Here is a 24,686-nt window from a genome sequence, read left to right on the forward strand (position 1 = left end):
AGAAACATTGTTAATCTGGTTAATTAGAAATGCTCACACAACTGAACCCTGGGTTGAAAAAGTAGTAGAAATGTCAGTTTATTGATACATTCACACATTGTAGGAATGATCTGTCCAAAGTAGAAAAAACAAACAAGATTTACTTAAAGTAGAAACACACGATGCAGGTTAGGCCGCTGTGTATCACATCTTCTTTGTATATTTGTTATGAAAAATGTCCACTGTTGTCTCATGACATGGTCTTAAATCATAATCACAATATCCAAGAGAAAAACGACCCTGAAAGTAGAAGTGTTGTTTTAAAAGATGACATAAAAACTGCTTATACTTACTTATAAGATTATACCCTACCTGTGGTTTCTTAAAATAATCAAGTCCCCTTCCAATCTTAATCATCCATCCATTGTTGAACCTATTGAAATTAGTACATAGCAGCATATTAAATACAGTTAAGTCAGGCAGACATCAAAGCTGAAATGTATTAAGTGTCAGCAAAATTTCCCTCTAACATTGAAAGCCAAACTTCATTCTATGGAGTAAGTTGGATCAAAGCTAGGACTAATTACGTGCTCTGTCTGTTTAGTAAATGAAACAATGAAACTAAATGCCCACACAACAATAACTGGTTTGATTAGCTGATTAAAAAAACAAACAAACTCAAGGCCAGTGTGTCCATACCAACTCAGAACGACCCTACAGGACTTGACAGAACTGGTGGATTCAACTGCTGACCTTGAAGTTAAGCAGTCCACTGTGTAACCCACTATGCCACCGGGGATCCTTTAGGTGATAAAGTATTCAACAATTAAACCTCACACGTGAACTTCAGCTTGTGGATAAACATTGCCTATTCTGCTAACAAGTGGTTCACAGCTGTGAGCTTGCCGACAGGTGTAATACGAATGTGAGCAGGAGCCCTCCTGCTGTGACTATACGGTTCCACAAAACCCGGGACCCCAAAAATAGAAACACGGGAACTCCACCATGCTCGACAGATGGAAACAGTGTTTCCTGGTAGACACGGCATATCATCATGCCTGTTAGAATATTTAATGAATCATAAGCAAAACCACATGAAGTAAATAATGAATGTTATCCCAATAGCATAACATTATACGCATAGGTGAACAGACAGAAAAGTATTTCCTCTTCCCATGTGACATAGAACATACACTTATCCCATTTAGGAAATATTTATAACTAACCTACAGGATAAAATAAACTGAGTGTTTTGCTTCCTTCAAAGCTGTTTTGATTTTTAAATCTTTAAGTTGAATAATGATATTTATACGAAAGCCTAATTTATCAAGAGACACAAAAATAACTATACTTCAATGGCTTAAAAATGAAAACATTCCTATGTACTAACCTAATCTCCCGGTCATGGATTGATGAAGAGTAGTCTAATTCCAACAGCACACCATGATCCCCAAGTGACTCTTTTATTTCTCTCAGGCCATTACATTGCTGCAATCTCCCACCACCCTAGTAAGAATCAAGATAGCATTAATTTTCTGCTGCAGTTCTTAATACTTTAAATTAGCCCTAAGCTCTGCAGTATCACAGACTAATTAAAATGGAACGTTCTCCTTGAGTTTCAATTCTGTCTCAAAGCAGCAGCATGAAGTAGGTTAAACAATTGTTTTCAATTACAAGAATTGTTCTCTCTGATGTGAACAGAACATAATGGTGTACTAAAATCTATTTCAGTCATTCCGATAGGGTGCCTTCTGAAATGAATCCAAGGAAACAATGACGTGGAAGCATCCCTATGCATGGAGGGAAAGTCAAGGTAGAGCAGCCCACTATCATGCTGCTGTGCCCCAGAAGGCCAATGAGACAAATCAAAATAATTCAGCATACTTTAAAGACTCTAAAACCCCTCAAACTCATGGCCATCAAGTCAATTCCAACTCGTCGCAACCGAATAGGACAGAGTAGAATGGCCCCCGTGGGCTTCTGAGACTGCAAAGTTTTAGGGAGCAGAATGCCTCATTTCGGTTCCTCAGAGTGACTGCTAAGAGCAGCCCAATGGATAACACATTTTGCCACCAGGGATTGGAAGCTTCAAAAAGTTCATGGAAAAATGGAAAGGTATTAGGAATTTTCCACAAACTTTTTGAAGTTTCCTCATAATTGTTAAAGATGAGACAACAATGTCAACATCACAGACAATGTGATATCCCCTAGCACATACACAAAAACAAACTCTAGACAAAGTAAGAGGGTTTAAGCTAAGTGGCCAAATACAAAGTCAACATACTGAAATCCCTGTCATTTTTCTCAAATCGTTTCATGCCTACTTTAGATAACAAGTTACCTCACAAGGAGACAGATCTAGTTGAAACATGTCTAGATTTCCCTTGACTGGCGACATCTTATAAAGGAGGAAAATTAATGACGGTGAAAGAGGACATGCTCTCAGATACCTACTTCATCCAGAGAGGTGAGAAGATGAATAGTTTTTACTTTACATGGTCTTTTAATAAGCATCTCACAAAATCGAAGAAAGTTATACAGCTGAAAGACATTTGGGTGGGTTATTAGAGTATATTTTATAGAATATCATTACATTTTCATTCAATTTTTTAAATTATACTTAGATCCTTTCACGCACCTGATGAGTGTGTCTAATATAGGGGTCTTCTATCCAAACTTCTGTAACTGCCTCATTGAGATATTCTTGGAAAAGTGACTCATAGCTGAAACCTGTTGCATTTTCTTCTATTTTAATTTGCTTGTGATATTTTCCATCTATAAAACACAAGCTTCAATAATAATGCTAGCAACCACTAATTATCATTTCATACATTATATTTCATGCATAGTCTTAAACAGGGCTGACCAAGTTAATTAAAGAAAAAAAACCCTGTTAAACATTAGACTACAGAGCTGTTCAAACCTACTAGCCACTCAGAGGGAGCAAGATGAGGCTCCCATAAAGATTTTTCCACTTTAGAAACCTTATAAAGGGAGGCTAGGAATTAAAATCAACTCAATAGCAGTGGCTTTTTTCTAGTATTTTGGCTATAGAAAGCACCAGTGGTGTGCACTTCAGGCACAGGGGGCAATGGTCATTTATACATCCATGCTTGTCGACTGGATGCTCCTGAGTTGGTAACTAGCAATCTAGTAATGGAGTAATACCTACTTCACCTCTAATCATTAGGACTAACTCCTAAACTGTTTTGATTCACTGCAAAATCCAAGAGACATCCCAACTATTTGTTTAATGATTTTGATCATTTCATCCAGGAGAAATGCAAATAAAGCCTGGCATTTACACTCAGTGTGCCTCTGTAGTCGTCTCCAAACAGTTTATGCTTCAGCTTCACAGGGTCTGTGAACTCCTACAAAGTAGCTTGCACCATTTTGAAGGGTCAGCTGACACAGTTCTTCCCCACAGGCGTGGGGAAAGGTGGCAAAGGGTCTCCCGCTACACCAGGGGCTCTCAACCTTCCTAATACCCCAACCCTTTCATACAGGTCCTCGTGTAGTGGGTGACCCACCCTCCAACCACAAAATGATTTTCATTGCTACTTCATAACTGTAACTTTGCTACTGTTATGAATCGGGGGGTTATTCATCCCCCACAGGGGTCGCAACCCACAGGTTGAGAACCGCTGCCCTACACCGAAAACCCACTGTCATCCGGTCCACTCCAACTCACAGGTACCTTTTAAAGGTTTCCAAGACCAAATCATTACAGTAGATGATCTCTTCTTTCTCCCATGGCTGCGGGGTTTGAACTGCTGAATTTGCAGTTAGCAGTATATTGCTTAACCCACAGCACCACCAGGGCTCCTTTCTCCTGTACCAGGGAGCAGAAATCTATAAACATGGTCCAGACTGCAAAATGCTCTCAAGGGCAGGCACTATAACCAGTGGGTGCTTGGGGTTGCCCCATAACTTATTATCCACAACACTGTCTTTACCTTCTTTTTCTTGATCCAAGTATTTCTTTATGTTTTCTGCTCTATCCATGTAGTCAGAAATTCTTTTCCTGAGACTGCATTTCTTTTTGTCATCCTTGGTGCCTATAAATTAGAAAGACAGCATTCTGCAGCTTGACAGCAGCTTTTCTGTCTCGTTCAGGCACTGTGCCAGTTTCTCGAAGTTCTCCAAACATCTGTCCTTTAACATCATCTGTCCTTTAACATTGCTTGTCTCACTCCTGAAATACAGGCTGGTTCGCACTGGACTTGCACAAAGTGATCTGAAGCATCTATTTAAGAATGGGGATTCTGATAACATGACACACCTCTGGGACAGCGGTTGCTGTTAAATATCAAATCCAAGCCTGCATACCATTTTATCCTGATTACCTAAAAGCTTGAAAAGGTTAGTATTAAAAAAAATGTTAGCACTGTCAAAAGGCAACAAACAATATCATATCCTCCCTCCACAAAACCAGCAACTCTACTCAGCTTCCCGATGGTCATTCATGCTCAATAAATTTCCCAGCAACCCAAAAATGTATATTGCCTTTGAATACACATATCAGTAAACTATTACAAGCCCCTCCCATCATGCCACCAAATCACATTTCCTTCTGTCTTTGCTTCCGATATAGTTTATATATTTTCTATTAAAATGTCATTAATTTCCCAGTTTTTGAACATTTTATTTTAAAAACTTGTAACAATAGAGTTTCTTTATTTGCAGATTCTCCATTAACATATTAAATTGCCAAAGTACAATGATGAGAGCTAAGGAAATAGTAAGGATATAGTATGATTAACTCATCTACATACCGTATCTGGACTTCACCAATGTTTGTGTGTGTGTGTGTGTGTGTGTGTGTGTGTGTGTGTCCAGGTTCCCATGCAGCATTGCTTTAGCTCCTTAATTCCCTTCAGTGTCTGCCAGCATTGTCTTTCCTGTCTCTTATGACGTGACTCTTAGAAGCATTGGTCAGTTATTTTGTTGAGAGTCTCTCATTTGGGCTGGCTGATGTTTCCCTGTGATGACATGGAGGCTATTCATGTGTTTGGCAAGAACATCAGACAAGGCATCCTGTTCTCAGAGAGCACATGATGCTGGTGTGCTGTGTGACTGGTGATGTTAAATTTGATCACTTGTTTATGGTGGAATTCAGAAATTTCTCCATTGTAGTGTCACTAATTCCTCATGTGTGATCCAGATCCTATCCAGATTCGTGCACTACACTTGGTTATCTCCAGGTCTTTTAAAATCTAGAATAACCAATCCAAATCCACTGTCATAGCAACTCTATAGGACAGAGTCGAACTGCCCTCAAATTATTATGACTGCAGACTGATGCGCCTTTCTCCCCAACAGCGACTGGTGGGTTCACGCCCACAAGCTATTACTTTAGCCACTGGGGCACCAGGACTTCGAAATCTAGAGTAATCCCCATTTTTCTTAGTGACTTCCATTTGCTGCTGCGTGCCCTGGAGTCTGTTCTGGCTCTCAGGGACCCAATGTACACACGAAGAACTACTGCCTGGCTCCTGCACCATCCCCAAAATCAGGCTTTGATTTACTAATTATATGAAACACCACCTCTCTTGTCTGGTAGAGCATCCCACAAACTATTTGGTTTTTTTAATCGTTTGATTAGGGGCTCATACAACTCTTATCACAATTCATACATACATCAATTGTGTAAAGCACATTTGTGCATTCATTGCCCTCATCATTCTCAAAACATTTGCTTTCCACCTAAGCCCCTGACATCAGCTCATTTTTCCCCTCCCTCCTTGCTCCCCCTCCCTCATGAACCCTTGATAATTTATAAATTATTATTTTGTCCTATCTTGCCCTGTCCAATGTCTCCCTTCACCCACTTTTCTGTTGTCCGTCCCCCAGGGAGGAAGTCACATGTAGATCTTTGTAACTGTTACCCCTTTCCAACCCACCCTCCCAATATCAATCATCCACCCTGGATTCCCTGTGTTTCCAGTTCCTATCTGTACCAGTGTACATCCTCTGGTCTAGCCATATTTGGAAGGTAGAATTTGAAACACGATAGTGGGGGAGGAGGAAGCATTTAGGAACTAGAGGAAAGTTGTACGTTTCATCGTTGCTACATCGCACCCTGACTGGCTCATCTCCTCCCCAAGACCCTTCTGTAAGGGGATGTCCAGTGGCCTACAAATGGGCCTTGGGTCTCCACTCCGCACTCTCCCCTCATTCACTATGATAAGATTTTTTGTTCTGATGATGCCTTATACCTGAGCCCTTCAAGACCTCGTGATCACACAGGCTGGTGTGCTTCTTCCATGTGGGCTTTGTTGCCTCTAAGCTAGACGGCCACTTGTTTACCTTCAAGCCTTTAAGACCCCAGACACTATACCTTTTGATAGCCGGGCACCATCAGCTCTCTTCGCCACATTTGCTTATGCACCCATTTGTCTTCAGCGGTTCTGTTGGTTGTGTTCTCCACAGGGAAAGAAGGACCAGACTTCAACCTAGTGCTCCAAGATGTGAATGCAACATGCTGGTGTGGAGTAGGACACCAGTGGAGAGGTCTGAGGGGCCGGCCCCAATCACAACTACTACATTGACACCTGCCCCTCCCCCCAAAAGAACTTATTTCAAAGGACAGCATTGATTCTGCAGCTCCAGGAGAGAGACATATCTGATCAAAGCACAGGAGAGCAGATGAAGGGGGAGGAGGAGAGAGTGGAGCACATCCTGGCCCACTAGGCCTTGAGGACGATGTTCCCGATTAGAGCAGCCAGTCCACAGAGAGGACCACATGGCCGGCCCCACTAGGAGACATGACTTCCCTCACTGACCCATAGCCCTTTGGGGGGCAACACTGGAGACACAGTGTGGGAATTGCGGCTGATCTGATCCCACCACACCAAGGCAAAGCACTAAGGGAAAACCGAAAGGGACTGGAGCGGCGAAGTCCCCAGGGAATGCTGAAGTTGTACTTTGGGGCCAGAGTGTGGTGCCCCAACAGACTGGACTGGAAAACACTCCTAAAGGCCAACAAAAAGCCCTTGAACTACCTATAAGCTTCTTTCTTGTTGTGTTTTATTTTTTGTCATTTGCTCTGTCTTGTTTTTGTGCATGTTATTATCTCCACAGGTCTGTCTAAATAAACTAGGCTGGATAAATAATCTGGAGGAGAAAACAATGGGATCGACAGTTCCGGGGGGACATGGGAGAGGGGGAGGTGGGAGGAAAGGTAGTGGTGTTAAACCCAGGAACAAGGGAACAACAAGTGATCCAAATCGGTGGTGAGGAGAGTGTAGGAGGCCTGGTAGGGTGTGATCAAGGGTAATGTAACCAAGAGGAATTACTGAAACCCAAATGATGACTGAACATGATAGTGGGACAAGAGGAAAGTCAAAGGAAATCAAGGAAAGAGCTAGAGGCAAAGGGCATTTGTAGAGGTCTAAATAAAAAGACGTACATATGTAAATATATTTACATAGGGGGATGGGGAAATAGCTCTATGTGCATATATTTATAGGTTTAGTATTAAGGTAGCAGGAGGACACTGGGCCTCCACTGAAGTACTCCCACGAACTGTTTTTAACTTTCACTCTGCCTTTTGCTCTTGTCCTCCTCCGTGGCTCTGGGCTCACCTTTCAGAACTTGCAAGAGCAGATCGATCCCCTCCTGGTAACACACCAGAGCTTGCTGATAGCGGTACTCTGAATCGAGTTCCACCGCTCGCTTTAACACCGTGACTGCGGCGGTGCTGTCCGGCTCCTGCCCCAGCCCGGACCTTGCCATAGCTCCAGCACTTGCACTCAATTCAGCTGCTGCAGGAAACGAAACCGAAGGCACTTCCGGGAAGCGATCACGTGAAAATGACGCGCCTGCGCGCTCCCTCCGAGGGAGGACCTCGGCCGGAACCAAATGGCTGGTCTTGGCGGCCAGAGCGTCGCCACGGAAGGGTTTGAGTGTAGCGCTCGGTAGTTCTCTTCCGGTGCGGCTTCCCCTCGGCGGGGAAGGCCATTCCACAAAGGAGCGGCAGGATACTTAGCGCCTCGATTTCGCGGGCCACGGGTCCACGGGTGAGTAGAAAATGAGTAGCTGCAGGTTTTCTTGTTTTCGCCAAGTACTTGTGCGAGTGGCGATTGATTCGCCTGCGTCCGCCCCGGTCCTATTGGCTGCGGAGCGGCCACTGGGCGGGCCTCTGCTCTGGGTCCGCGCGGCCGTGGACGCCCCGCCTCGTCCAGGCCCCGGGGCCCAGCCCAATGCAGGGTGGTTTCTCGTGCCTCCGCTTGACTCGCACCTCCTGCTGCGCGTTGAGAACATTTTCTTTTTGTCATGCAGCCTCAACTTGGCCTTCTTGCAATTTAGCTGCATTTTAGACGGTAGAATTGTGTGGAGTTGGGAGGTACAGTGTTTGTCATTTTCAGTGCAGCATTGTCCAGTCCCGATGGAAAACAGTATGGCGCTCCCTTAAATCTCAGTAGACTTAGGAACTAGCCTAGCCAGCTCTGCTCGGTCTATACCTCAAAGGGAGAAAGATTTTTGTCATTCTTTGCCATTTTACTAAAAGCTGTGATACTGTTGTCTTGTGTGGGTTGCTACCTACCCCAGACTTCTGTTACACGTTCTTGCCCAAGGTGGTCGGATTGCTTGCTTTCAATTAAAGGGGAAATGATGTGTTCTGCATTTTCAGTAGTATGCTTATTTTTACTCTCGTTCATAAATAGTTACATATCTCTTTAGAAAAGGAAGTCGCCGTTTTAAAGAACTATTACATGAATGGTCATTGTAAAAACTATCCAGATATTACGGGGCAGAGTAGAGGGGAGGGAAATATCCCCAGTAGTATTTAAAGTTTTGCTTGAAAATGAGATCATGTGTTTCATTGGATGCATCTTTCTCCAGTTTTCACCTAATGCCCCTTTCAAGGATTTTATTTTGCATATAACAACAACAACAACAAAAGAAAGCTCATTGTCATGGAGTCATTGTGGACTCATAGTAATCCCCTGTGGGTTTCCACAGGACTGTAGCTGTTTACCCGAGTAGAAAGCCCAGTCTTGCCCATTTGGAGCTGCTGGTGGTTTTGAACTGCAGACCATTCAGATTGCAGCCCAACTCTCAACCACTACCCCATCAGGATTCTGGTTGTTTAGTACATCTACTAAACGTATTTCCTGAGGCTCATTTTGATTATGATACTTTTTCAGGCTTTTATTTGTTTTTGATGGCCTCGACTAAGTAGGAATCAGGTATTTTGTAGGTGGGGTCTGTTTGATGCTTTAGAGAGAAAATGATTATGAGTTTGGGGGAGGGAGACCTCCAGATGGAGGGCCTGTTCTCCATATCAAGGGCATGCACTACCAACGTGATGATAACCGGGATCACTTGCTAGAGCTTGTCTGGTTTCTCTTCTGTCGGGTTCTTACCCGTATCCATGCTGTTCTCTGTGGAAGCAAGCCGTTAAGCATGGCCCACACTAAGGGGTGAGGCTTATTGTGTGCCTCCTCTTTTAGAGAGGAGTATCCATAAGTTATTTGAATTCTATGTGGAAATATGTACCTTATACATTTGTTTACTCAATCACTTCTAACAGTCTGGACTCGTGGGTATTCAGGTCTTTGTTCCTTTTTTGGTGGCACTGCTCCTGAGTTGACCCTGGGGAACACTTGCATTTGACCATGCCCCTCTGATATGCCCATTTCATTTTGTGTTTTGAGCAGTTCCTCTCTTGCACTGGAAAATGTCCCAGGCTCACATCATTTATTTTTTTATCCAGCCCCGTAATCGGCCATTTCTCCCCAAATCCTGCTTTATATATGTATTTTTAATCAGAGAACGGGATTCAAAAGCAAAATCTGGCCATTGGGTATGGTCATTGCTGCTTAGGTGCCATTGGTTTTAGGCCCCTGAGCTGGCAGAGCTAAGCCAACCATGGATACACACATATTGATAATTAGATGTATAAGTACCTTTTGCTATCTAACGCTGAACCTGAATATTGCTTCTAATCCAGGATATAGAGGATTTTAGTCCTTCCCTCTGGGTTATGTGTAACCTCCACTCCCAACAGCAAGAAACTTGGCTCATCAGAAGAGAGACGTGATCTTCTCATGATCTACTCATTTAATGGGATGATTGCGCTTAAGGATAAAAGGGGATTCGAATGGAAGCAGAAAGACCAGCAAGGAGACATTGGTTGTAGGTCAACTAATGCTGCTGCCGTTGTTAGGTTCCGACTTAGGGCAACCCTATGTACAACAGACTAAACATCACCCAGTCCTGCTGCATCTTCACAATCATTCATATGTCTGCGCCCACTGTTATAGTCACTGTGCCCACCCATTGGGAGGGGTCTTCCTCCTTCTCACTGCCCTTCTGCCTATCTACCATAATGTCCTTTGAAATAAATTAGTTTGGTTAATATGTGACGCCTTGGGAAGTAATATGGTAGGCAAAATCATGTAGCATTATTTAGTTGATTGAGGGTCAATCAACTCAAGGATAAGCATCTCTCAAGGAAGGCTAAATATAGATATCAGAACAGTCAAGTATACAATAGAAGATTTGAACTAGAAAATATTTTTTCTGAATTGTAATATTTGAGATCTAAACTTTGAACGACCGTTTTGAACTTCTGACATACTTCTGAATTCTGATTTGTATCATAGAGCTGATCCATTAACTTACTCATACATTCATTCAGGCGGTGTGATAGATGCTGGCAATAAAAGATGAACAAAATCACATTCTTGTTTTCAGAGCACGAAAGGTTTAGTAGCTGATGCTTCTGTAACTGCCTGAACCATCATTCATTTTGAGAGATTAGTTCAGCTCCCTTGCTTAGTCTATATCCCAGGAAAGACTTACAGAGCTTGAGAGATGGATCGGATAGACACTGAGACACAGCACTTCCTCTATTTTGATAAATGTTAGCATATGTGTATGATGTTGTTGTCTTGTGCTGTTGAGTTCATGGCAAACCCTTATATTGCAGAGAAGTGCCTCCATAGTGGCTGCGATCTTTATGGCACATTGCCAAGCCTTTTCTTCTGCAGTGCCACTGGGGGGTGCAAGCTGCGTGTAGTGACTTTATGATTCCTGTGGTGGTGTCATTAGTCACCAGCAAGTCAAAAGGACCCATGCTGAGTGACCCCACTGTAGAGTGGAACTGCTCCATAGAGTTTTCAAGGCTGTGTGTGACCTTCAGCAATCAGGTCACAAGCTCTGTTTTCTTAGACACCCTGGGTGGGTTCCAGGTGCCAATCTTTTGACTAGTAACTGAGCGCTAAACTGTTTACATGGGTCACTCATGCCTCAGGATTTGTGCAATGATAATAATTTGTCGATGCCTTTCTATATATCAGGTACTGTTTTAGTTGTTTTACAGAATAATTCATTCGCAAGATAGGTATTACCATCTTTTCTAGGAAGAAAAATTATGGGAAATTAACTTACCCAAGATATATGTATACAAACCTAATTTTTCTTCATTAGGCCTCTCATTGTAAGTTAATGCTTTCTGCCTAACTAAGCATTAAAAAATTACTCTTTTTAATTATTGAAGCAATGCATGTGTGTCTAGATTACCTACAGAGATACAAAATAGCAAAAGAGTATTCAACTTTCTTTCCTTTGTAACTGAAGGATGCTGTGACAGTGAAGATACCCTGGTCTAAGATTAGGACAGTTAGATGCAAGACCATATGCTCTATCGGCAGCTGCAGGCCTTGAGGCAAGAGAAGTGAACTTGCTGGGGCTGCTTTTCTGTATTCCTGAAGTAAAAGAGCGACCAGTTCCATTGGTAGGAATTGGTATTTCTTTGGGCCCTTCCAGCTCTCTTACTTTCTGTAATTTTATGTAGGACTCTATGAGCAGGTTTTCCATCTGTCATTATTGTTGAAGAGTGTTTACATAATACATTCAGTCTTCGTTTATTGACATGGATAAGGGTCTAAAGAGATGGAGTGGTTATTTAAAATCAGCATTATGTGTGAAAATGGAAAATAACCACATCAGATCATGAAATGGATCACTACATCATTGTACAATTGCAAGATTACATCATTGCATACATATGCCTGGTTTTTAATGTATATATGGATTAGTTTTATCCTAAACACAAACTGTCAGATAAGATAGTTGATAAGTGAAGAGAGTAATGAACACTTTGCAAGGAGCCCACTTGGCTGTTAATTGCAAAGGCAGCAGTTCAAAACCACCAGCTGCTCCAAAGGAGACAGATGGGGCTTTCTACTCTTGTAAAGAGTTAAGGTCTTGGAAACCCCCAGGGGCAGTTCACCCTAACCTATTGGGTCACTGTGAAACAGTATTGTCTCGATTGTAATGAGTTAGGATTAAACACTTCATTTCCCATTTTTGTGGAATCAGTCTAAACTCTAAGTAATTTGGTGAAAATTGGATTGCATTTAATGTATAATTACCTGTGGTTTTCCTGAACTCTGAATCAAAAATTTATTGAAACTTATTTCTTATATTAAAACACTCAAGATTTTACTGCTAAAGTTCAATCTATTTCCAAGACTGAATAGGTGGGTTCAAAACATTGGTGGGACAGTGGAATGAAAAGGCAATAGAGTTTTCCCAGGAGCTTTAGACACCCCTTGTCTTTGACCTCTGCGTTTATTTTCCACTTCTCACAGCCTTGAAAGAGGCATCACCAAACCCAATGGCCGGGATTCTGCGCTCAGTCATTCAGAGACCCCTGGGCAGTCTACAGGCAAGTGTTTCTTTAGAATCAATATATATATATTGTGTTCTATTCCTAATGAACTTTTCTCTCTCTTTCCTAATAACTCAGCATGAAGGGACTACAAAAAGTTTGTGGGGAAAATCTATTACTATTTTGTCATTCCGTTTTTCCATAGACTTTTTGAAGCCGTTTCATATAGGCAAGTTAAATTTTTGGCAATTTGTTTTTTGTATATTGATTTTGAGTTTGTTTATCTGTTATTTGAATGCTGCAGATCTGGGGTTATAAAAGATCTTTTCCTAAAGAGCATACAATAACATGACTACGGTTGCCCTCCGCTCCCCAACCCCCACAGTCTGACTCTCTTTTGGAAGGTCTGAGTTTGCTCCTATTATGAATGAAGTATATTCTAGTCCCAGAAAAAATAAAAAAGCAGAAAAAGAACCACCAAGAACTTAAATGGTTATATTTTCATGTTTGCTTCCCATCTTTCTGTTAGAAAGTGCCACGGTGCAGCCTGAGCTGTTCATGAGGGCAAAGTCTAGATATAGATGTGCTAGTGGTGGTAGAGGAAAGGCTCTGGCTCTGGTTGCCTAGTGGGCTATCCATTGAGCTGCTAACCACAAGGCCAGTGGTTCCAACCCACCAGTCAATCCAAAGGACAACGATGAGGCTGTTTCTTTCCATAAAGACTTACACGCCTTGGGAACCCACAGGGGCAGTTCTTCCCTGTCTTATAGGGTCCCTATGTGTCAGAATGGACTTGATGGAGTGAGCTGGACTGGCTTCAGTGATGGTGTCAGGTGGTTCGCATACATTATCTTCACCTTGGATTGTCCAGTGTAGCAGGATTATTTCCCTTTAATAGCTGTAGAATCTGACTGTTGGATAAGCGACTTGTCTGATGTCTCATAGCTAATAGGTGAAAGAAACAAGATTAAAGGAATAGAGAGGGAATAAGAGAAAAAAAAGTAACAATGATGATGTTGTTAGATACCAAAAGGATACTGGGAGCTCATTTAGCTTTTTTTTTCCATTGTATTTTTGAGGGTGAACTGTACATTGTCTAGAGAAGGACAGGGCAAACTATGGGCCACTGTCCAAATTTGGCCGGCCACCTATTTTTATAATTAACATTTTACTGGAATACAGCAACACTCATTTATTGTATGGCTTCTAAAGAGACATGTTGGTATAGTGGGTCACATGTTGGGCGGGCTGGTCACTGAAAGGTCAGCCGTATGAAACCAGCAGCTGGATGCTTGAGTCCCGGTCAGTGTTTCTACTGCATAGCCCCTGAGCTGAAATACTTCCTTCTGCTCCGGTACTGAAAAAGTGTGCCAGCCTCTGGGTTAGTAGTCTGGGCTCAGCTTTGTCATGGGAGGATGAGATACAGCCATCTGCTGCTGGCCGAGACAAACCTTTCAAAGGTATAGGTTAAGTTAGAACAGATTTTTGTCACATAAAGATTAGTGGGAAAAGATTTCGGCCTTAAGCAAGGTTTTGTAAAACAGATGTTTTATGTTTTAGCCTGTGACAAAAGGTGTGGAGTCTGTCGTTTGCACGGAGTGGATTCGCCACAAATTTACCAGATCAAGAATTCCAGATAAAGTAAGAATGTTTTTTTTCCTTCAAATGTTATTATTATTCGAGCATGGACACATTCTTTGAGCGTTACCAGGGTGGGAAGGGAAAGTAGGATAAGTAACTAACTAGAGAGGAGAGGAGCTAAAGGTTAGCCTGAGGGAAGGGAAAGGCATGGGGCATTAAGGGGGAGGGGGGCACCAGTGATCAGGGCAAAGGGAGACAGTGGCCGAGCACAAGAGTTAGAAGACAGCAGAAGTACTATTGCCCAGGATCACACACTATTATATAGCCGATCCTGCAGTAGCAATACTAGCAATCTACAAGTAGCTGCATAGGCTCTCCAGATGAACCAGTGTGGGAAGATGCAGATTTTCATGAGACTGCATTCATGAATATATGCATGTGGGTTTGACAGGTGATTTCTACATATGTCTTTACATGCACTGTAAATATATCAGAGAAAGACAATGGCTTCTTCTTTCCCCACGGAGTTCACAGTCTCTGAAACACACAGGCGCAGTTCTTCCCAGTCAGGGAGTGAATCAGTGAGTTTAGTTTTTTGTTTTTGAGTCAATTGATCCATGAATATGATAGATCATATGGGGGACAAAACTGTGAAACTTCTTCGCCATACCCAAACACCTTGAGCCTCTTGGCCTTGGGGACACCCCAGTCAATTGGTATAACATAGTCCACAAAAACAACGTCCATCTACATTCCACTTTGGTGAGTAGTGACTTTAGAGTTTGGGAGTAGCATTTGGTTTTTCCTTTGCTTCAACAAAGAATGAGAAAAAATCAAAGACAGAAGGAAACAGTCTAGAGGACTGATAGAAAGGGTTTTAGATAGAGTGGGAGAAAATGTGGGACAAATCGCAAACTCGTTTAAAAAAAAAGACTTACTGGTCTGATAGGGACTGGTGGAACCCCTGAGCCTATGACTTCGTCACCCTTCAGGCCTGGAACTGTATTAACCCCCTGGCTCAACTTTCAGCCAAATGATAGACCTGAAAGGTAACCAGTAACACCCGGAGGTACTACGTATGCGCTCGTTAGAATCGTCAACCATCTGAGCGGAAAAGGGCAGCAGCTTTGGCCCAGGGTTACCTGGGAAGGTAGGCAGGAACAGCAAAGGGAGAGGAATGGAAACAAGGAGTGCAGGGAACAAATGGAAGAGTGTTACTGCCTTGAGGATTAGTCATTGTCTCCGAGCAAAACGTGTGCCACTAACTGAAAGGCAGTTTGCTCTGTGAGGTTTCATCCAAATCAGTAAACGTTTACATATGGTGTGTGTGCACGCACATGCATGTGTTTCTTAAACGGCATCTATTTCATAATTTGGAAATCTTTTCTGTCAACCTCCTCCTGGCTGTGTGCAGTGGTGCCGAGTCTGAGACGTAGAAGGAATTGTGCAAGTGACACTGCTCTGTTAGCTGTGCCACTGACCTTCACAGGTAGTGGCTTCTTCTCATCCCGCATGCTATTGATTCCTGGTTCTGGCTTCTTCCCTGCGTGTGGAAAGAAAACAGGTATCCTTGCTTCCCCTCAAGTTCTTTCTGGGTGAAGCTTAATGTCTGGACTATCTTATTTTCAGTCTTCGAGTGTTCGCCACCAGGTTTATGTGCACTTGGCATTCTCTTATCAAAGCACTGAGCCCGCCTTTGGTTTAAAAAAATAAAATGGTGTTATCATTGACTACTTGAAAACTCTTCATGTAGTTGACGTTCTTTTATCGAAGACATCTTTATTTTTTATGAAAGTATACACAACAAAGCGTACACCTGCTACCACTCTTTACATATGTAATTCGTTGCCAGTGAATTACACTTCCGATCACACCGTCAGAGTCCCAATTGGTTTGCCACCAGGAACATACCACCAGCCTTGTGTGCCTTTTCATTATTGCTCTCATTTCAGTCTCTTATGGGTAATTCTTCTGTAGGGTGCAATGCTCAAGGCAGGCAATATTTCTTGAGCTAAGTTGTTCTTTAGTTTAAAGGTGGCTTCATGGGCTATTTTGGCTCAAGAATCAGAAGTTGTCTCCATGAAATAGATTTGGAAGTCCCTCCAGTCTCAGTGTGTCTAGTCAGCCTGATTTCCAGTGAGAATTTGACATTCTAGCTCCTAAATTTTGCTCCTTTTGATCAAGATCCTTATAGACTCCCTGGTCAAAATATTAAGTGATGGTAGCTGGGTACTATTTCTTTTGGTCTCATGGCCAAAAAGATAATAGTTCATAGAGACAATCAGACCCGCAAACCATTTCCTCCTCCTGTTCTTCCATCTCCTCCCTCCAGACCACTTGTGCCTTATGTGCCTGACTGGTGGCAAGTTCTTAAGGTTCCAGGCACTCTCCACTGAACGGAAAGAAAGACAAGAAACTCTTAAAATAATAGTGAGACCGCTTTCTCTTTTAAGCCATGTTCCTTCTACTGCTGCTGCTTTTTTTTACAACCATGTTTTCTGATACCTTTTTTGCACACTTAGTCTGTAAACTTCTGGAAGAAAAAGGATAGGTACAAATGGTCACGTTCATTTAAAATGATGTGAGAAGTCCATGTGTAGCAAGACAGCCATTGGGATTGTGCCCTGGAGTAAACGTGAAACATCACCAAACACTGATTCTCAGGCGTATACTGCTAGCCCCTGCTGATCATCTGAACTCATTCCTGTCTGCTCATCTGCTTTCTAGATACTGCTCTTAGATAACGCTTAAGTATTTCACATTAAACAAGGTTGAACTCATCATCTGTCTTTCAGACAATAACAAAAAGGTCACTTCAGTTAATGCTTTTATTCTCTAATTTTCCAACCTAGAGACCTCTGAGCCAATCTCAACCCCTCTCTCTCCTGAACCCCAAGTGCTTCCTAACTCCAAAAGCCAACTGGTTTATTTTGTTCTCTTACAAGAGTGTTGTTTCTTCCATCCTTTAATGACTTTCTGAGGAAATAGCATGGGGCCATGTCCGACCTTCTCCATCATCCGTCAGGAGAAGGAGAATCAAACTCCACATCTGCCTGAGGAGGATTCCTGTGAGGCAGAGACCAGACATGCCTCTACTCCTCATCCTTCTTGGACACTGTGTTAATCTGGGTAGACTAGAGAAACAAATTCATAGACACTCATGTGTATAAGGAAGAGTTTTCTATAAAGAGTAATTGTATATTAAGAAAACATCCTAGCCCAGCCTAGATCAAGTCCATAAATCTTATATTAGCACATATGTTCGATACTAGTCTGTAAATTCCTCTTCAGACTCACACAACCCATGCAATGACGCAGAATGCTGGAAGATCATAGACCAGTGGGTGGAAAGCCTTGTGGATCCAGTGGTGGTGGAAGCATCTCAGCGCTGGCGTGGGTCTCTCTCTGGCTCCTTGGCTTCATTAGCATAGTTCCATGTGGCTTGTCAGCAGGAAGAAGAAGCAGGGACTGAGGGTCTGGCCTCCAGGGAGCTATTTTATCTCCATAGCACCTCCAAATGCTGCAACCTGATTTACAGGTTAAACTCCACCCCTTCACTCTTAATAGTCTCAAGTTGGCACCAGATTATTTAACTACCACAGACACCAACCATCCCTCGCATGGCATTCAACTTCTGCTGGGTTCAGCAATTCGTTGCAGTGGCCACACAGAACTCACAGACGACCCATGGTCGTAGGGCCTTTTAGGGATGTTAACAGGTTACCATAGAAAACATTAAGAAGACAGCCCTTTATTCACGGGTTCTTTTCTCAACCATGCCATCAGGTACATCTCTCTGGCTCTCACTTGCATGGTGAGACCTCTCCTTACAAAACTCTTTGAGCACTGGTAAACGTCCTAAGGGCACCCCACCTTGCAAGCCAGCCTCCTGCCTGAGGCACACAGTTTTATTCCTTGCATAGGCTGGGAAGCCCACTGTTCTGTCTCATGGTCCCCCCTCTGAGCACTGCTCCTTTGCTCTGTCTGATGTGGCCCTTAGTACCCCTCCTGCCTCCACCACTTTAGGTAGAATCGCATACACACGTTCATGGTGGCTTATTCTTAATAGTCACGTGGTCCTTCTGTTCTTGCTTTTGAGATGGTTTACTTTTATACCCAGTGGAATGGCAAAGCAGACCAATCCCCGAGTTATCACCCGTCCTCTACCCTTTATTCACATATCCTTACCCAGAAGGGGTGGGAGTTACAAAGACAGGATAGGAGAGCCCACCAAACAGTTTCACTTCCCCACACTTTCCAGCCTTAAGGGGAATGCGAAGGATTCAGCAGGTGGACCGTTGTTTCATCCCCATCCCTGCATTGTTTTCTCATGCTTGTTTGTTTTCCATTTTAGCCACATTGAGTGAGTTGCTTCTTACAAATACTTGGTGCTTCTTCACACTCTTCCTTTATGTACTCTTCCCATTTGCTTTGGGGCATCTCTCTCATCCTTTGCCTGCCTTACTCTCCTTACCCTAAAATTCCTCAAAGGCCCTAGAAAAACACAAGCAAGCAAACGAGCTAAGCCCCTCCCCTTCGTGCCAACACTCTCAGGTAGTGCTGTCCGCACCTTCCACACTCCTCTCTGCTGTGAAGATGTGAATCGCCTCGTGGAATCTTCTTGGAGCTGTTTTCTTCATTTGGCAGTATGATGCTACTTTGTCAGTGGATTTGTTTCTCCAAAGTTATTTGTGATGATTGAATAATATTTTTTAAATATTATTTTTTGATGAAAGTAACACCTTTTTTTTAAAGTTTGTTTTTCCTCAGCTTGATTACTCAAAGTTATGGTTCTTGATTTGATATTTTTGAGACCTTTATGCATATGTACATACATAATCTCTCACACACACACTAAAGGACTTTAAAAAGTTCATGAAAATGGAAAAAATTCCATCATCTATTAGTTCCATTTTCCATGAACTTTTTGAAGCCTCTGTATATATATCCAACAATGGTATATATGTATCTGTATATAAAATGGGATTCTGGGGGGGGGGCAACAAAAACGACTTTAGTGAAACTAGAGATTGAATTCTATATTGTATGTAGTTCGTGATACATAAAGCATATCCATGTTAACAATAACAAGAGGAATTCAAATTCATCTTTGAACCTTTCTGGCAAGTGTACACTGTCCTCCTCAAAGCCTTCCCTGATTTTGAGGGAAGTAACTGATTAATCTTTTAATACTACTTTTCAAAATTTGCTATATAAGATACTTTTGTTGGGTACCTGAAATCTCAAATAATAGTAATATAAAATAAATACTATTATGTAAAGCACACTTGTATATTCATTGCCTTAATCCTCAAAACATTTGCACTCCACTTAAGCCCCTGGCATCAGCTCCTTATTTTTACCCCTCCCTCCCTTCTCCCCCCTCCCTCATGAACCCTTGATAATTTTTAAGTTATTATTTTGTCAAGTCTTACACTGTCCGATATCTCCCTTCACCCACTTTTCTGTTGTCCGTCTCCCAGGGAGGAGGTTATATGTAGATCCTTGTAATCGGTTCCCCTTTTCCACCCCACCTTCCTTCCACCCTCCCAATAGCACCATTCTCACCACTGGTCCTAAAGGGATCAACTGCCCTGGATTCCCTGTATTTCCAGTTCCTATCTTTACCAGTATACGTCCTCTGGTCTAGCCAGATTTGTAAAGTGGAATTAGAGTCATGATAGTTGTGAGGGGGTGAGAGGGGGCATTTAGGAACTAGAGGAAAGTTGGATGTTTCATCTTTGCTATATTGCACCCTGACTGGCTCGTCTCCTTCCCATGACCCTCCCTAAGTGGATGTCCAATTGCCTACCAATGGACTTTGGGTCTCCACTCTGCTCTCTCCCTCATTCACAATGATAGGATTTTTTGTTCTGATGATGCCTGATAAATGATCCCTTCGACACCTCGTGATCACACAGGCTGGTGTGCTTTTTCCATATGGCTTTGTTGCTTCTGAGCTAGATGGCCTCTTGTTTACCTTCAAGCAAGCCTTTAAGATTCTAGACACTGTATCTTTTGGTTTCTGGGCACCGTCAGCTTTCTTCACACATTTGTTTATGCACCCGCTTTGTCTTTAGCAATTGTGTCAGGAAGATGAGCATCATGGAATGCCACGTTGACAGAACAAAGTATTCTTGCATTGAGGAAGTACTTGAGTGGAAGCCCGATGGAGTATGACATTCTTAAACTCTATCTGAGTAATCAGACTTACAGAAATGATCAAGTAGAGGTTTAGGATTATATAAAGATTAAATATGAGTTTATAAGTTATATTTCTTTGTGAGTACAATGAAGGCACACTTATACTCAAAATCTGTGTGAAAGTTGGAAATTTATCGTTTATAATCTTTCCTTTTTAGGTGTTTCAGCCTTTGCCAGCAGATCATGAAAAATATGGTGGAGATCCACAAAACCCCCATAAACTGCATGTTGTTACCAGGATAAAAAGTACAAGAAGACGGCCATATTGGGAAAAAGATATAATAAAGATGCTAGGATTAGAAAAAGTATGCAATTCTTTTAATATTATTTAAATTTTCTTTAATTTTAAACTTTAACTGCAAGGCATATATGTACATTTCCCCCAAAAAATGTCTTACATCGTATATTTCTGGCTTTGATTTCTACAGCTTAACATCTTACTGGATCGTGGGGCCGTCTGGATTTTAGACTGACCCATTCTGTTTTCTTTTGCTCATAGGCACATACTCCTCAAGTTCATAAGAATATTCCTTCAGTGAATGCAAAACTGAAGGTGGTGAAACATTTGATAAGGTTTGTTCATTTTATCAGCTGCTTTTTAAAAATGTTTTCTAGTGCAATTATAGGGAAACTGGTGGTGTAGTGATTACGAGTTGGGTTGCTAACTATAAGGTCAGTAGTTCAAACTACCAGCAGCTCCGTAGGAGAAAGATGGGCTTTCTACTTTCATAAAGAGTTACATTCTTGAAAATTCACAGGCGCAGTTCTACCCTGTCCTATAGGGTCGCAGTGGCAGTGAGTTTGGTGCTTTGGGGTTATTTTGGTGTGCTTAATTCTAAATGCATTCTGTTATGTTTAGGATCCAGCCACTGAAGTTGCCACAAGGACTTCCGACAGAGGAGGACATCTCTGACACGTGCCTCAAGAGCACTGGGGAATTAGTGGTGCGATGGAATCTAAAACCTGTGGAGCAGGAAGGAATTAAGTCCTAATGTCAGAGGAGCCTCAGATTTTAGAAATGTAAATCATTTTTATTTAAAGATGATGAAAAGGTGTTTTCATTAAAATATATTTTAAATAACCATTTAAGCATGCATTGTGTAGGCATGTGTTGTATTCTTCCTTGTAGAAGGGAGGATGGCAAGACTGTCTGACGTACTTTGGATACATTAGAAGGAGAAATTATGCCCTGCAAAAGGACAGCACGCTTGGTATAATTAGGGGTTGTGTCAACTTAGCTGGGTGAGGGTTTCCGGTAGTTTGGCAAGTCCCATGATGTGATCTAGCATGATATAATCAGTTCCATGATGGACTCTGCTGTGAGCAGCCAAGCAGTTGTGGGAAGATTCGGGCGGAGTGCAATTGAAAGCATGTTTCCTTGGGGGTGTGGCCTCCTTCTACTTAGTAGACTCTGGGAAGGCTTGGTCCTTCTTCCTGGTCTGGATCCTGCATTTGGCCATCCAGCACACCATCTTGTCTGCCAACCCTGGGAGCTGTCAGCTGCCTGCTTTCCTGCCTGCTGACCTTAGGTTCTTGTGACCCTGCAACCATGAGCTTGACTTGCTGGACTTTGGATTTTTGCCTTTATTCCCAACAGTCTGTGTCTTCTTGCTTCCTACTTGGTCTTCCCACTTCTTGGTTCGTTAGCACTGGCAAGAGAAGTCTCCAGCTTAAACCCACCGTTTGAACATAGTTTGTACAACTGTGTGAGCCCCTTTCTTGGTGTAAAATAATTTCTTTATATATACATGCGTATAAGCATCACTGGTTTTGCTTCTCCAGAGAACCCATCCCAATACACGTGGTAAATTAGAGGGTCCTCAAAAAAGGAAAGCCTTCGAAGAGAGATTGATGCAGTGGCTCCAGTAGTGAGGTGTCACCTGGTAACAACTGTGAAAGGAGTGCAGAACTGAGCAGTTAGGGGTGGGAAATGACTCCATGGCAACTCACCGCAACAAGAACTGAGGTCTCTCCTACTGCAGATTTGCCCAACACATCGCTCTTTGATGTCTTGACTTGCTCCTTCTATGGGAATTAATTGCAGATTCAAGTAAAATTAAATCCTCACGACTGGATTAGTCTGGGTACTTTAGAGAAACAAATCCACAGAAACTCATGTCTAAGAGAGAGTTTTATATAAAGGTGAAGTGCGCATCAAGAAAACATCCCAACCCAGTGCTGCCCAAGCCCACAAGTCCAACATTAACCCATATGTCCAACACCAATCCACAGAGTCCTCCTCCATCTCACAAAGCGGACGCAATGACGCCAACCTCAGGAGGAAAGCCGAGTCAGTGAGTGTGCAAATATCTCAGCGCTGGCAGGGGTCTCCACACAGGTGCTCTAACTCAACGACTTTATCGTGATGTTGCTTATTGGTTTGGTTTTGAGGAGGACCTTTTTCTTTCCCAACAGTTTCATTGGCATACAGTTCATAACACGCAATTCAGTAATTCATTAACATCTAGAAGAGTTCAGTCATCACCAAATCAGTGTTAGAACATTCTCTTCACTTTTACCCATCTTTATTAGCACCCCATTTCTCCTCTGCCATATCCCTAAGGAACCATTAATCCAGTTATTTCACCTATAAAGTTATCTGAACTTTATACACAGGAAAGCATTTAAAAAATCTCAATTGAAAAGCAGAAAGTATTAAAAATGAATCAATGTAAATGGATCATAAGGGGGAACAAATGATAGGGTGCTGAATTTTAACCTAACCGCATCTGCAACGATCCACTTCTCATAATGCACTGCACGATAGCAGGCTATTCACATCCCTGCTCCTTGATGAGGGTGTTATTTGTGTTGAAGCACAATCCATATTTGAATTCTAGTTCTTTCATTTTTCTAAACTCTAACCCTGGGTTTTATACAATTGTAAATACACCGTTTTTAATTGTGGCCATTATGTATATTGCAAAACATCTGCCCTGAAAACATTCTTGACACACACTCATAGTGACCCTCTGTGCAGCGGAAAGAATGCCAGCTGGCCTGCGCCAGGCTCACGGTTGTTCTTAGCTTTGATCCACTGCTGTAGTCAGTCTCATCACGGCCCTTCTTTTCGCTGTCCCTCTGTTTTATCAAGCATGATGTCCCCCTGCGGGGACTATTCTTTCCTGATACTATGTCCAAAGTACATGAGACAGTCTTGCCATCTTTGCCTCTAAGGAGCATTCTGGCTGTACTTCCAGGAGAGATTCGTTTGTTCTTTTGGCAGTCTGTGGTACTGTAATTATTCTTTGCCATCACCATAGTTCAAAGTGCATCAATTTTTCTTCAGTCTTGCATACTCTATGTCCAGCTGTCACATTTATATGAAGTAAATGAAACGACTATGGCTTGGCTCAGGTGCACCTTAGAACTCAAAAGAAACATCCATGCTTTTCAACACTTTAAAGAGGTCTTGTACAGCAGATTCACTGTGTTTGGGTAGAAAAGAGAAATTTTTAGATGTGTATATAACCAAGAGTTTTATATCAAAGAGCAATTGTACATTAAGAAAACAACCCAGCCCAGTACAGATCAAGCCCATAAGTCTGTTATTAACCCCGTATGTCAATGCTATTCCACAAAGCACATGCAATGACACTGAATGCAGGAAGGTCACAGGCCAGTGGGTGGAAAGTCTTGTGGATCCAGTGGTGGTAGATGCTGGTGTGTCTCCACGTGGCTCCTCCAGCTCCAAAGCTCTGGTTGCCATCAGCCTGAATCCATGTGACTTGTCAATAGGATGTCTACCAGGGAGTTTGCGTGTGTCCTGCTGCCAGTTAATGAGGTCATCAAGCTGTGAGCTGATTGACAGGCTAAACATTAACCCTTCACTTTTAATACTCTCAAATTGACAACAGATTATGTAACCAACACATTCACCTAATGCAGTGAGTCATTTGATCTCTTGACTGCTGCTTCCATGAGCATTGATTGTGGATCCAAGCAAAATGAAATCCTTGACAATTTCAGTCTTTATTTATCAATCTATTGCCTATTACTGCATATTTTGAGGATTTGGGCTGTTGTGATAGTCTGGGTTGACTAGAGGAATGAATTCATAGACACTCGTGTATAAGAAAGAGCTATACATAAAGAATAATTGTATATTAAGAAACCAGCCCAGTCCAGATCAAGTCCGTAAGTTCAATATTAGCCCATATGCTTGGCACCAATCTACAACTTCCTCTTCAGACTCCTGGAAAGCATGCAATGACACTAAATGCAGGAAGATTCCAGGCCAGTGGGTAGAAAGTCTTATTGATCCGATGGCAGTGGAAGTATCTTAGCACTGGCAGAG

At 42.3% G+C, this 24,686-nt stretch overlaps 2 protein-coding genes across 4 annotated transcripts; one reads left to right on the forward strand and one right to left on the reverse strand.

The window, feature by feature from the left end:
* Positions 1-57: 57 nt before the first annotated feature.
* Positions 58-7,942, reverse strand: MITD1 (microtubule interacting and trafficking domain containing 1). Of its 2 annotated transcripts, none has more exons than XM_075563219.1 (7): positions 7,566-7,942; positions 3,936-4,037; positions 2,618-2,754; positions 2,434-2,520; positions 1,370-1,485; positions 352-412; positions 58-279 (listed from the first exon to the last, which is right to left on the reverse strand). In XM_075563219.1, exons 1-7 carry the CDS (start codon positions 7,714-7,716, stop codon positions 184-186), a joined length of 750 nt encoding a protein of 249 aa, XP_075419334.1. In that variant the 5' UTR covers positions 7,717-7,942; the 3' UTR covers positions 58-183. The 2 variants fall into 2 exon arrangements, with proteins under 2 accessions (XP_075419334.1, XP_075419335.1); XM_075563220.1 differs by having other exon boundaries at positions 76-241; positions 7,566-7,939.
* Positions 7,843-21,473, forward strand: MRPL30 (mitochondrial ribosomal protein L30). Of its 2 annotated transcripts, none has more exons than XM_075563221.1 (6): positions 7,843-8,000; positions 12,585-12,661; positions 14,165-14,245; positions 20,548-20,694; positions 20,889-20,962; positions 21,249-21,473. In XM_075563221.1, the coding sequence occupies exons 2-6, from the start codon at positions 12,611-12,613 to the stop codon at positions 21,379-21,381; spliced, it is 486 nt and encodes a 161-aa protein (XP_075419336.1). In that variant the 5' UTR covers positions 7,843-8,000; positions 12,585-12,610; the 3' UTR covers positions 21,382-21,473. The 2 variants fall into 2 exon arrangements, with proteins under 2 accessions (XP_075419336.1, XP_075419337.1); XM_075563222.1 differs by lacking the exon at positions 7,843-8,000 and adding an exon at positions 8,308-8,326.
* The last annotated feature ends 3,213 nt before the right edge of the window (positions 21,474-24,686 follow it).

This window comes from Tenrec ecaudatus, chromosome 11 (genome assembly GCF_050624435.1).
Source record: "Tenrec ecaudatus isolate mTenEca1 chromosome 11, mTenEca1.hap1, whole genome shotgun sequence".
Classification (NCBI taxonomy): domain Eukaryota; kingdom Metazoa; phylum Chordata; class Mammalia; order Afrosoricida; family Tenrecidae; genus Tenrec; species Tenrec ecaudatus.

Excerpts from the sequence above, each read along its gene's own strand:
- MITD1 (XM_075563219.1), bottom strand. The coding sequence starts at position 7,716 with ATGGCAAGGTCCGGGCTGGGGCAGGAGCCGGACAGCACCGCCGCAGTC. Across the intron at positions 4,038-7,565 it reads GCTCTTGCAAGTTCTGAAAG|GCACCAAGGATGACAAAAAG; the intron begins GTGAGCCCAGAG and ends TCTAATTTATAG. Across the intron at positions 1,486-2,433 it reads TTCTCACCTCTCTGGATGAA|GGTGGTGGGAGATTGCAGCA; the intron begins GTAGGTATCTGA and ends GATTCTTACTAG.
- MRPL30 (XM_075563221.1), top strand. The coding sequence starts at position 12,611 with ATGGCCGGGATTCTGCGCTCAGTCATTCAGAGACCCCTGGGCAGTCTA. Across the intron at positions 20,695-20,888 it reads AGATGCTAGGATTAGAAAAA|GCACATACTCCTCAAGTTCA; the intron begins GTATGCAATTCT and ends TTTTGCTCATAG. Across the intron at positions 20,963-21,248 it reads GTGGTGAAACATTTGATAAG|GATCCAGCCACTGAAGTTGC; the intron begins GTTTGTTCATTT and ends TGTTATGTTTAG.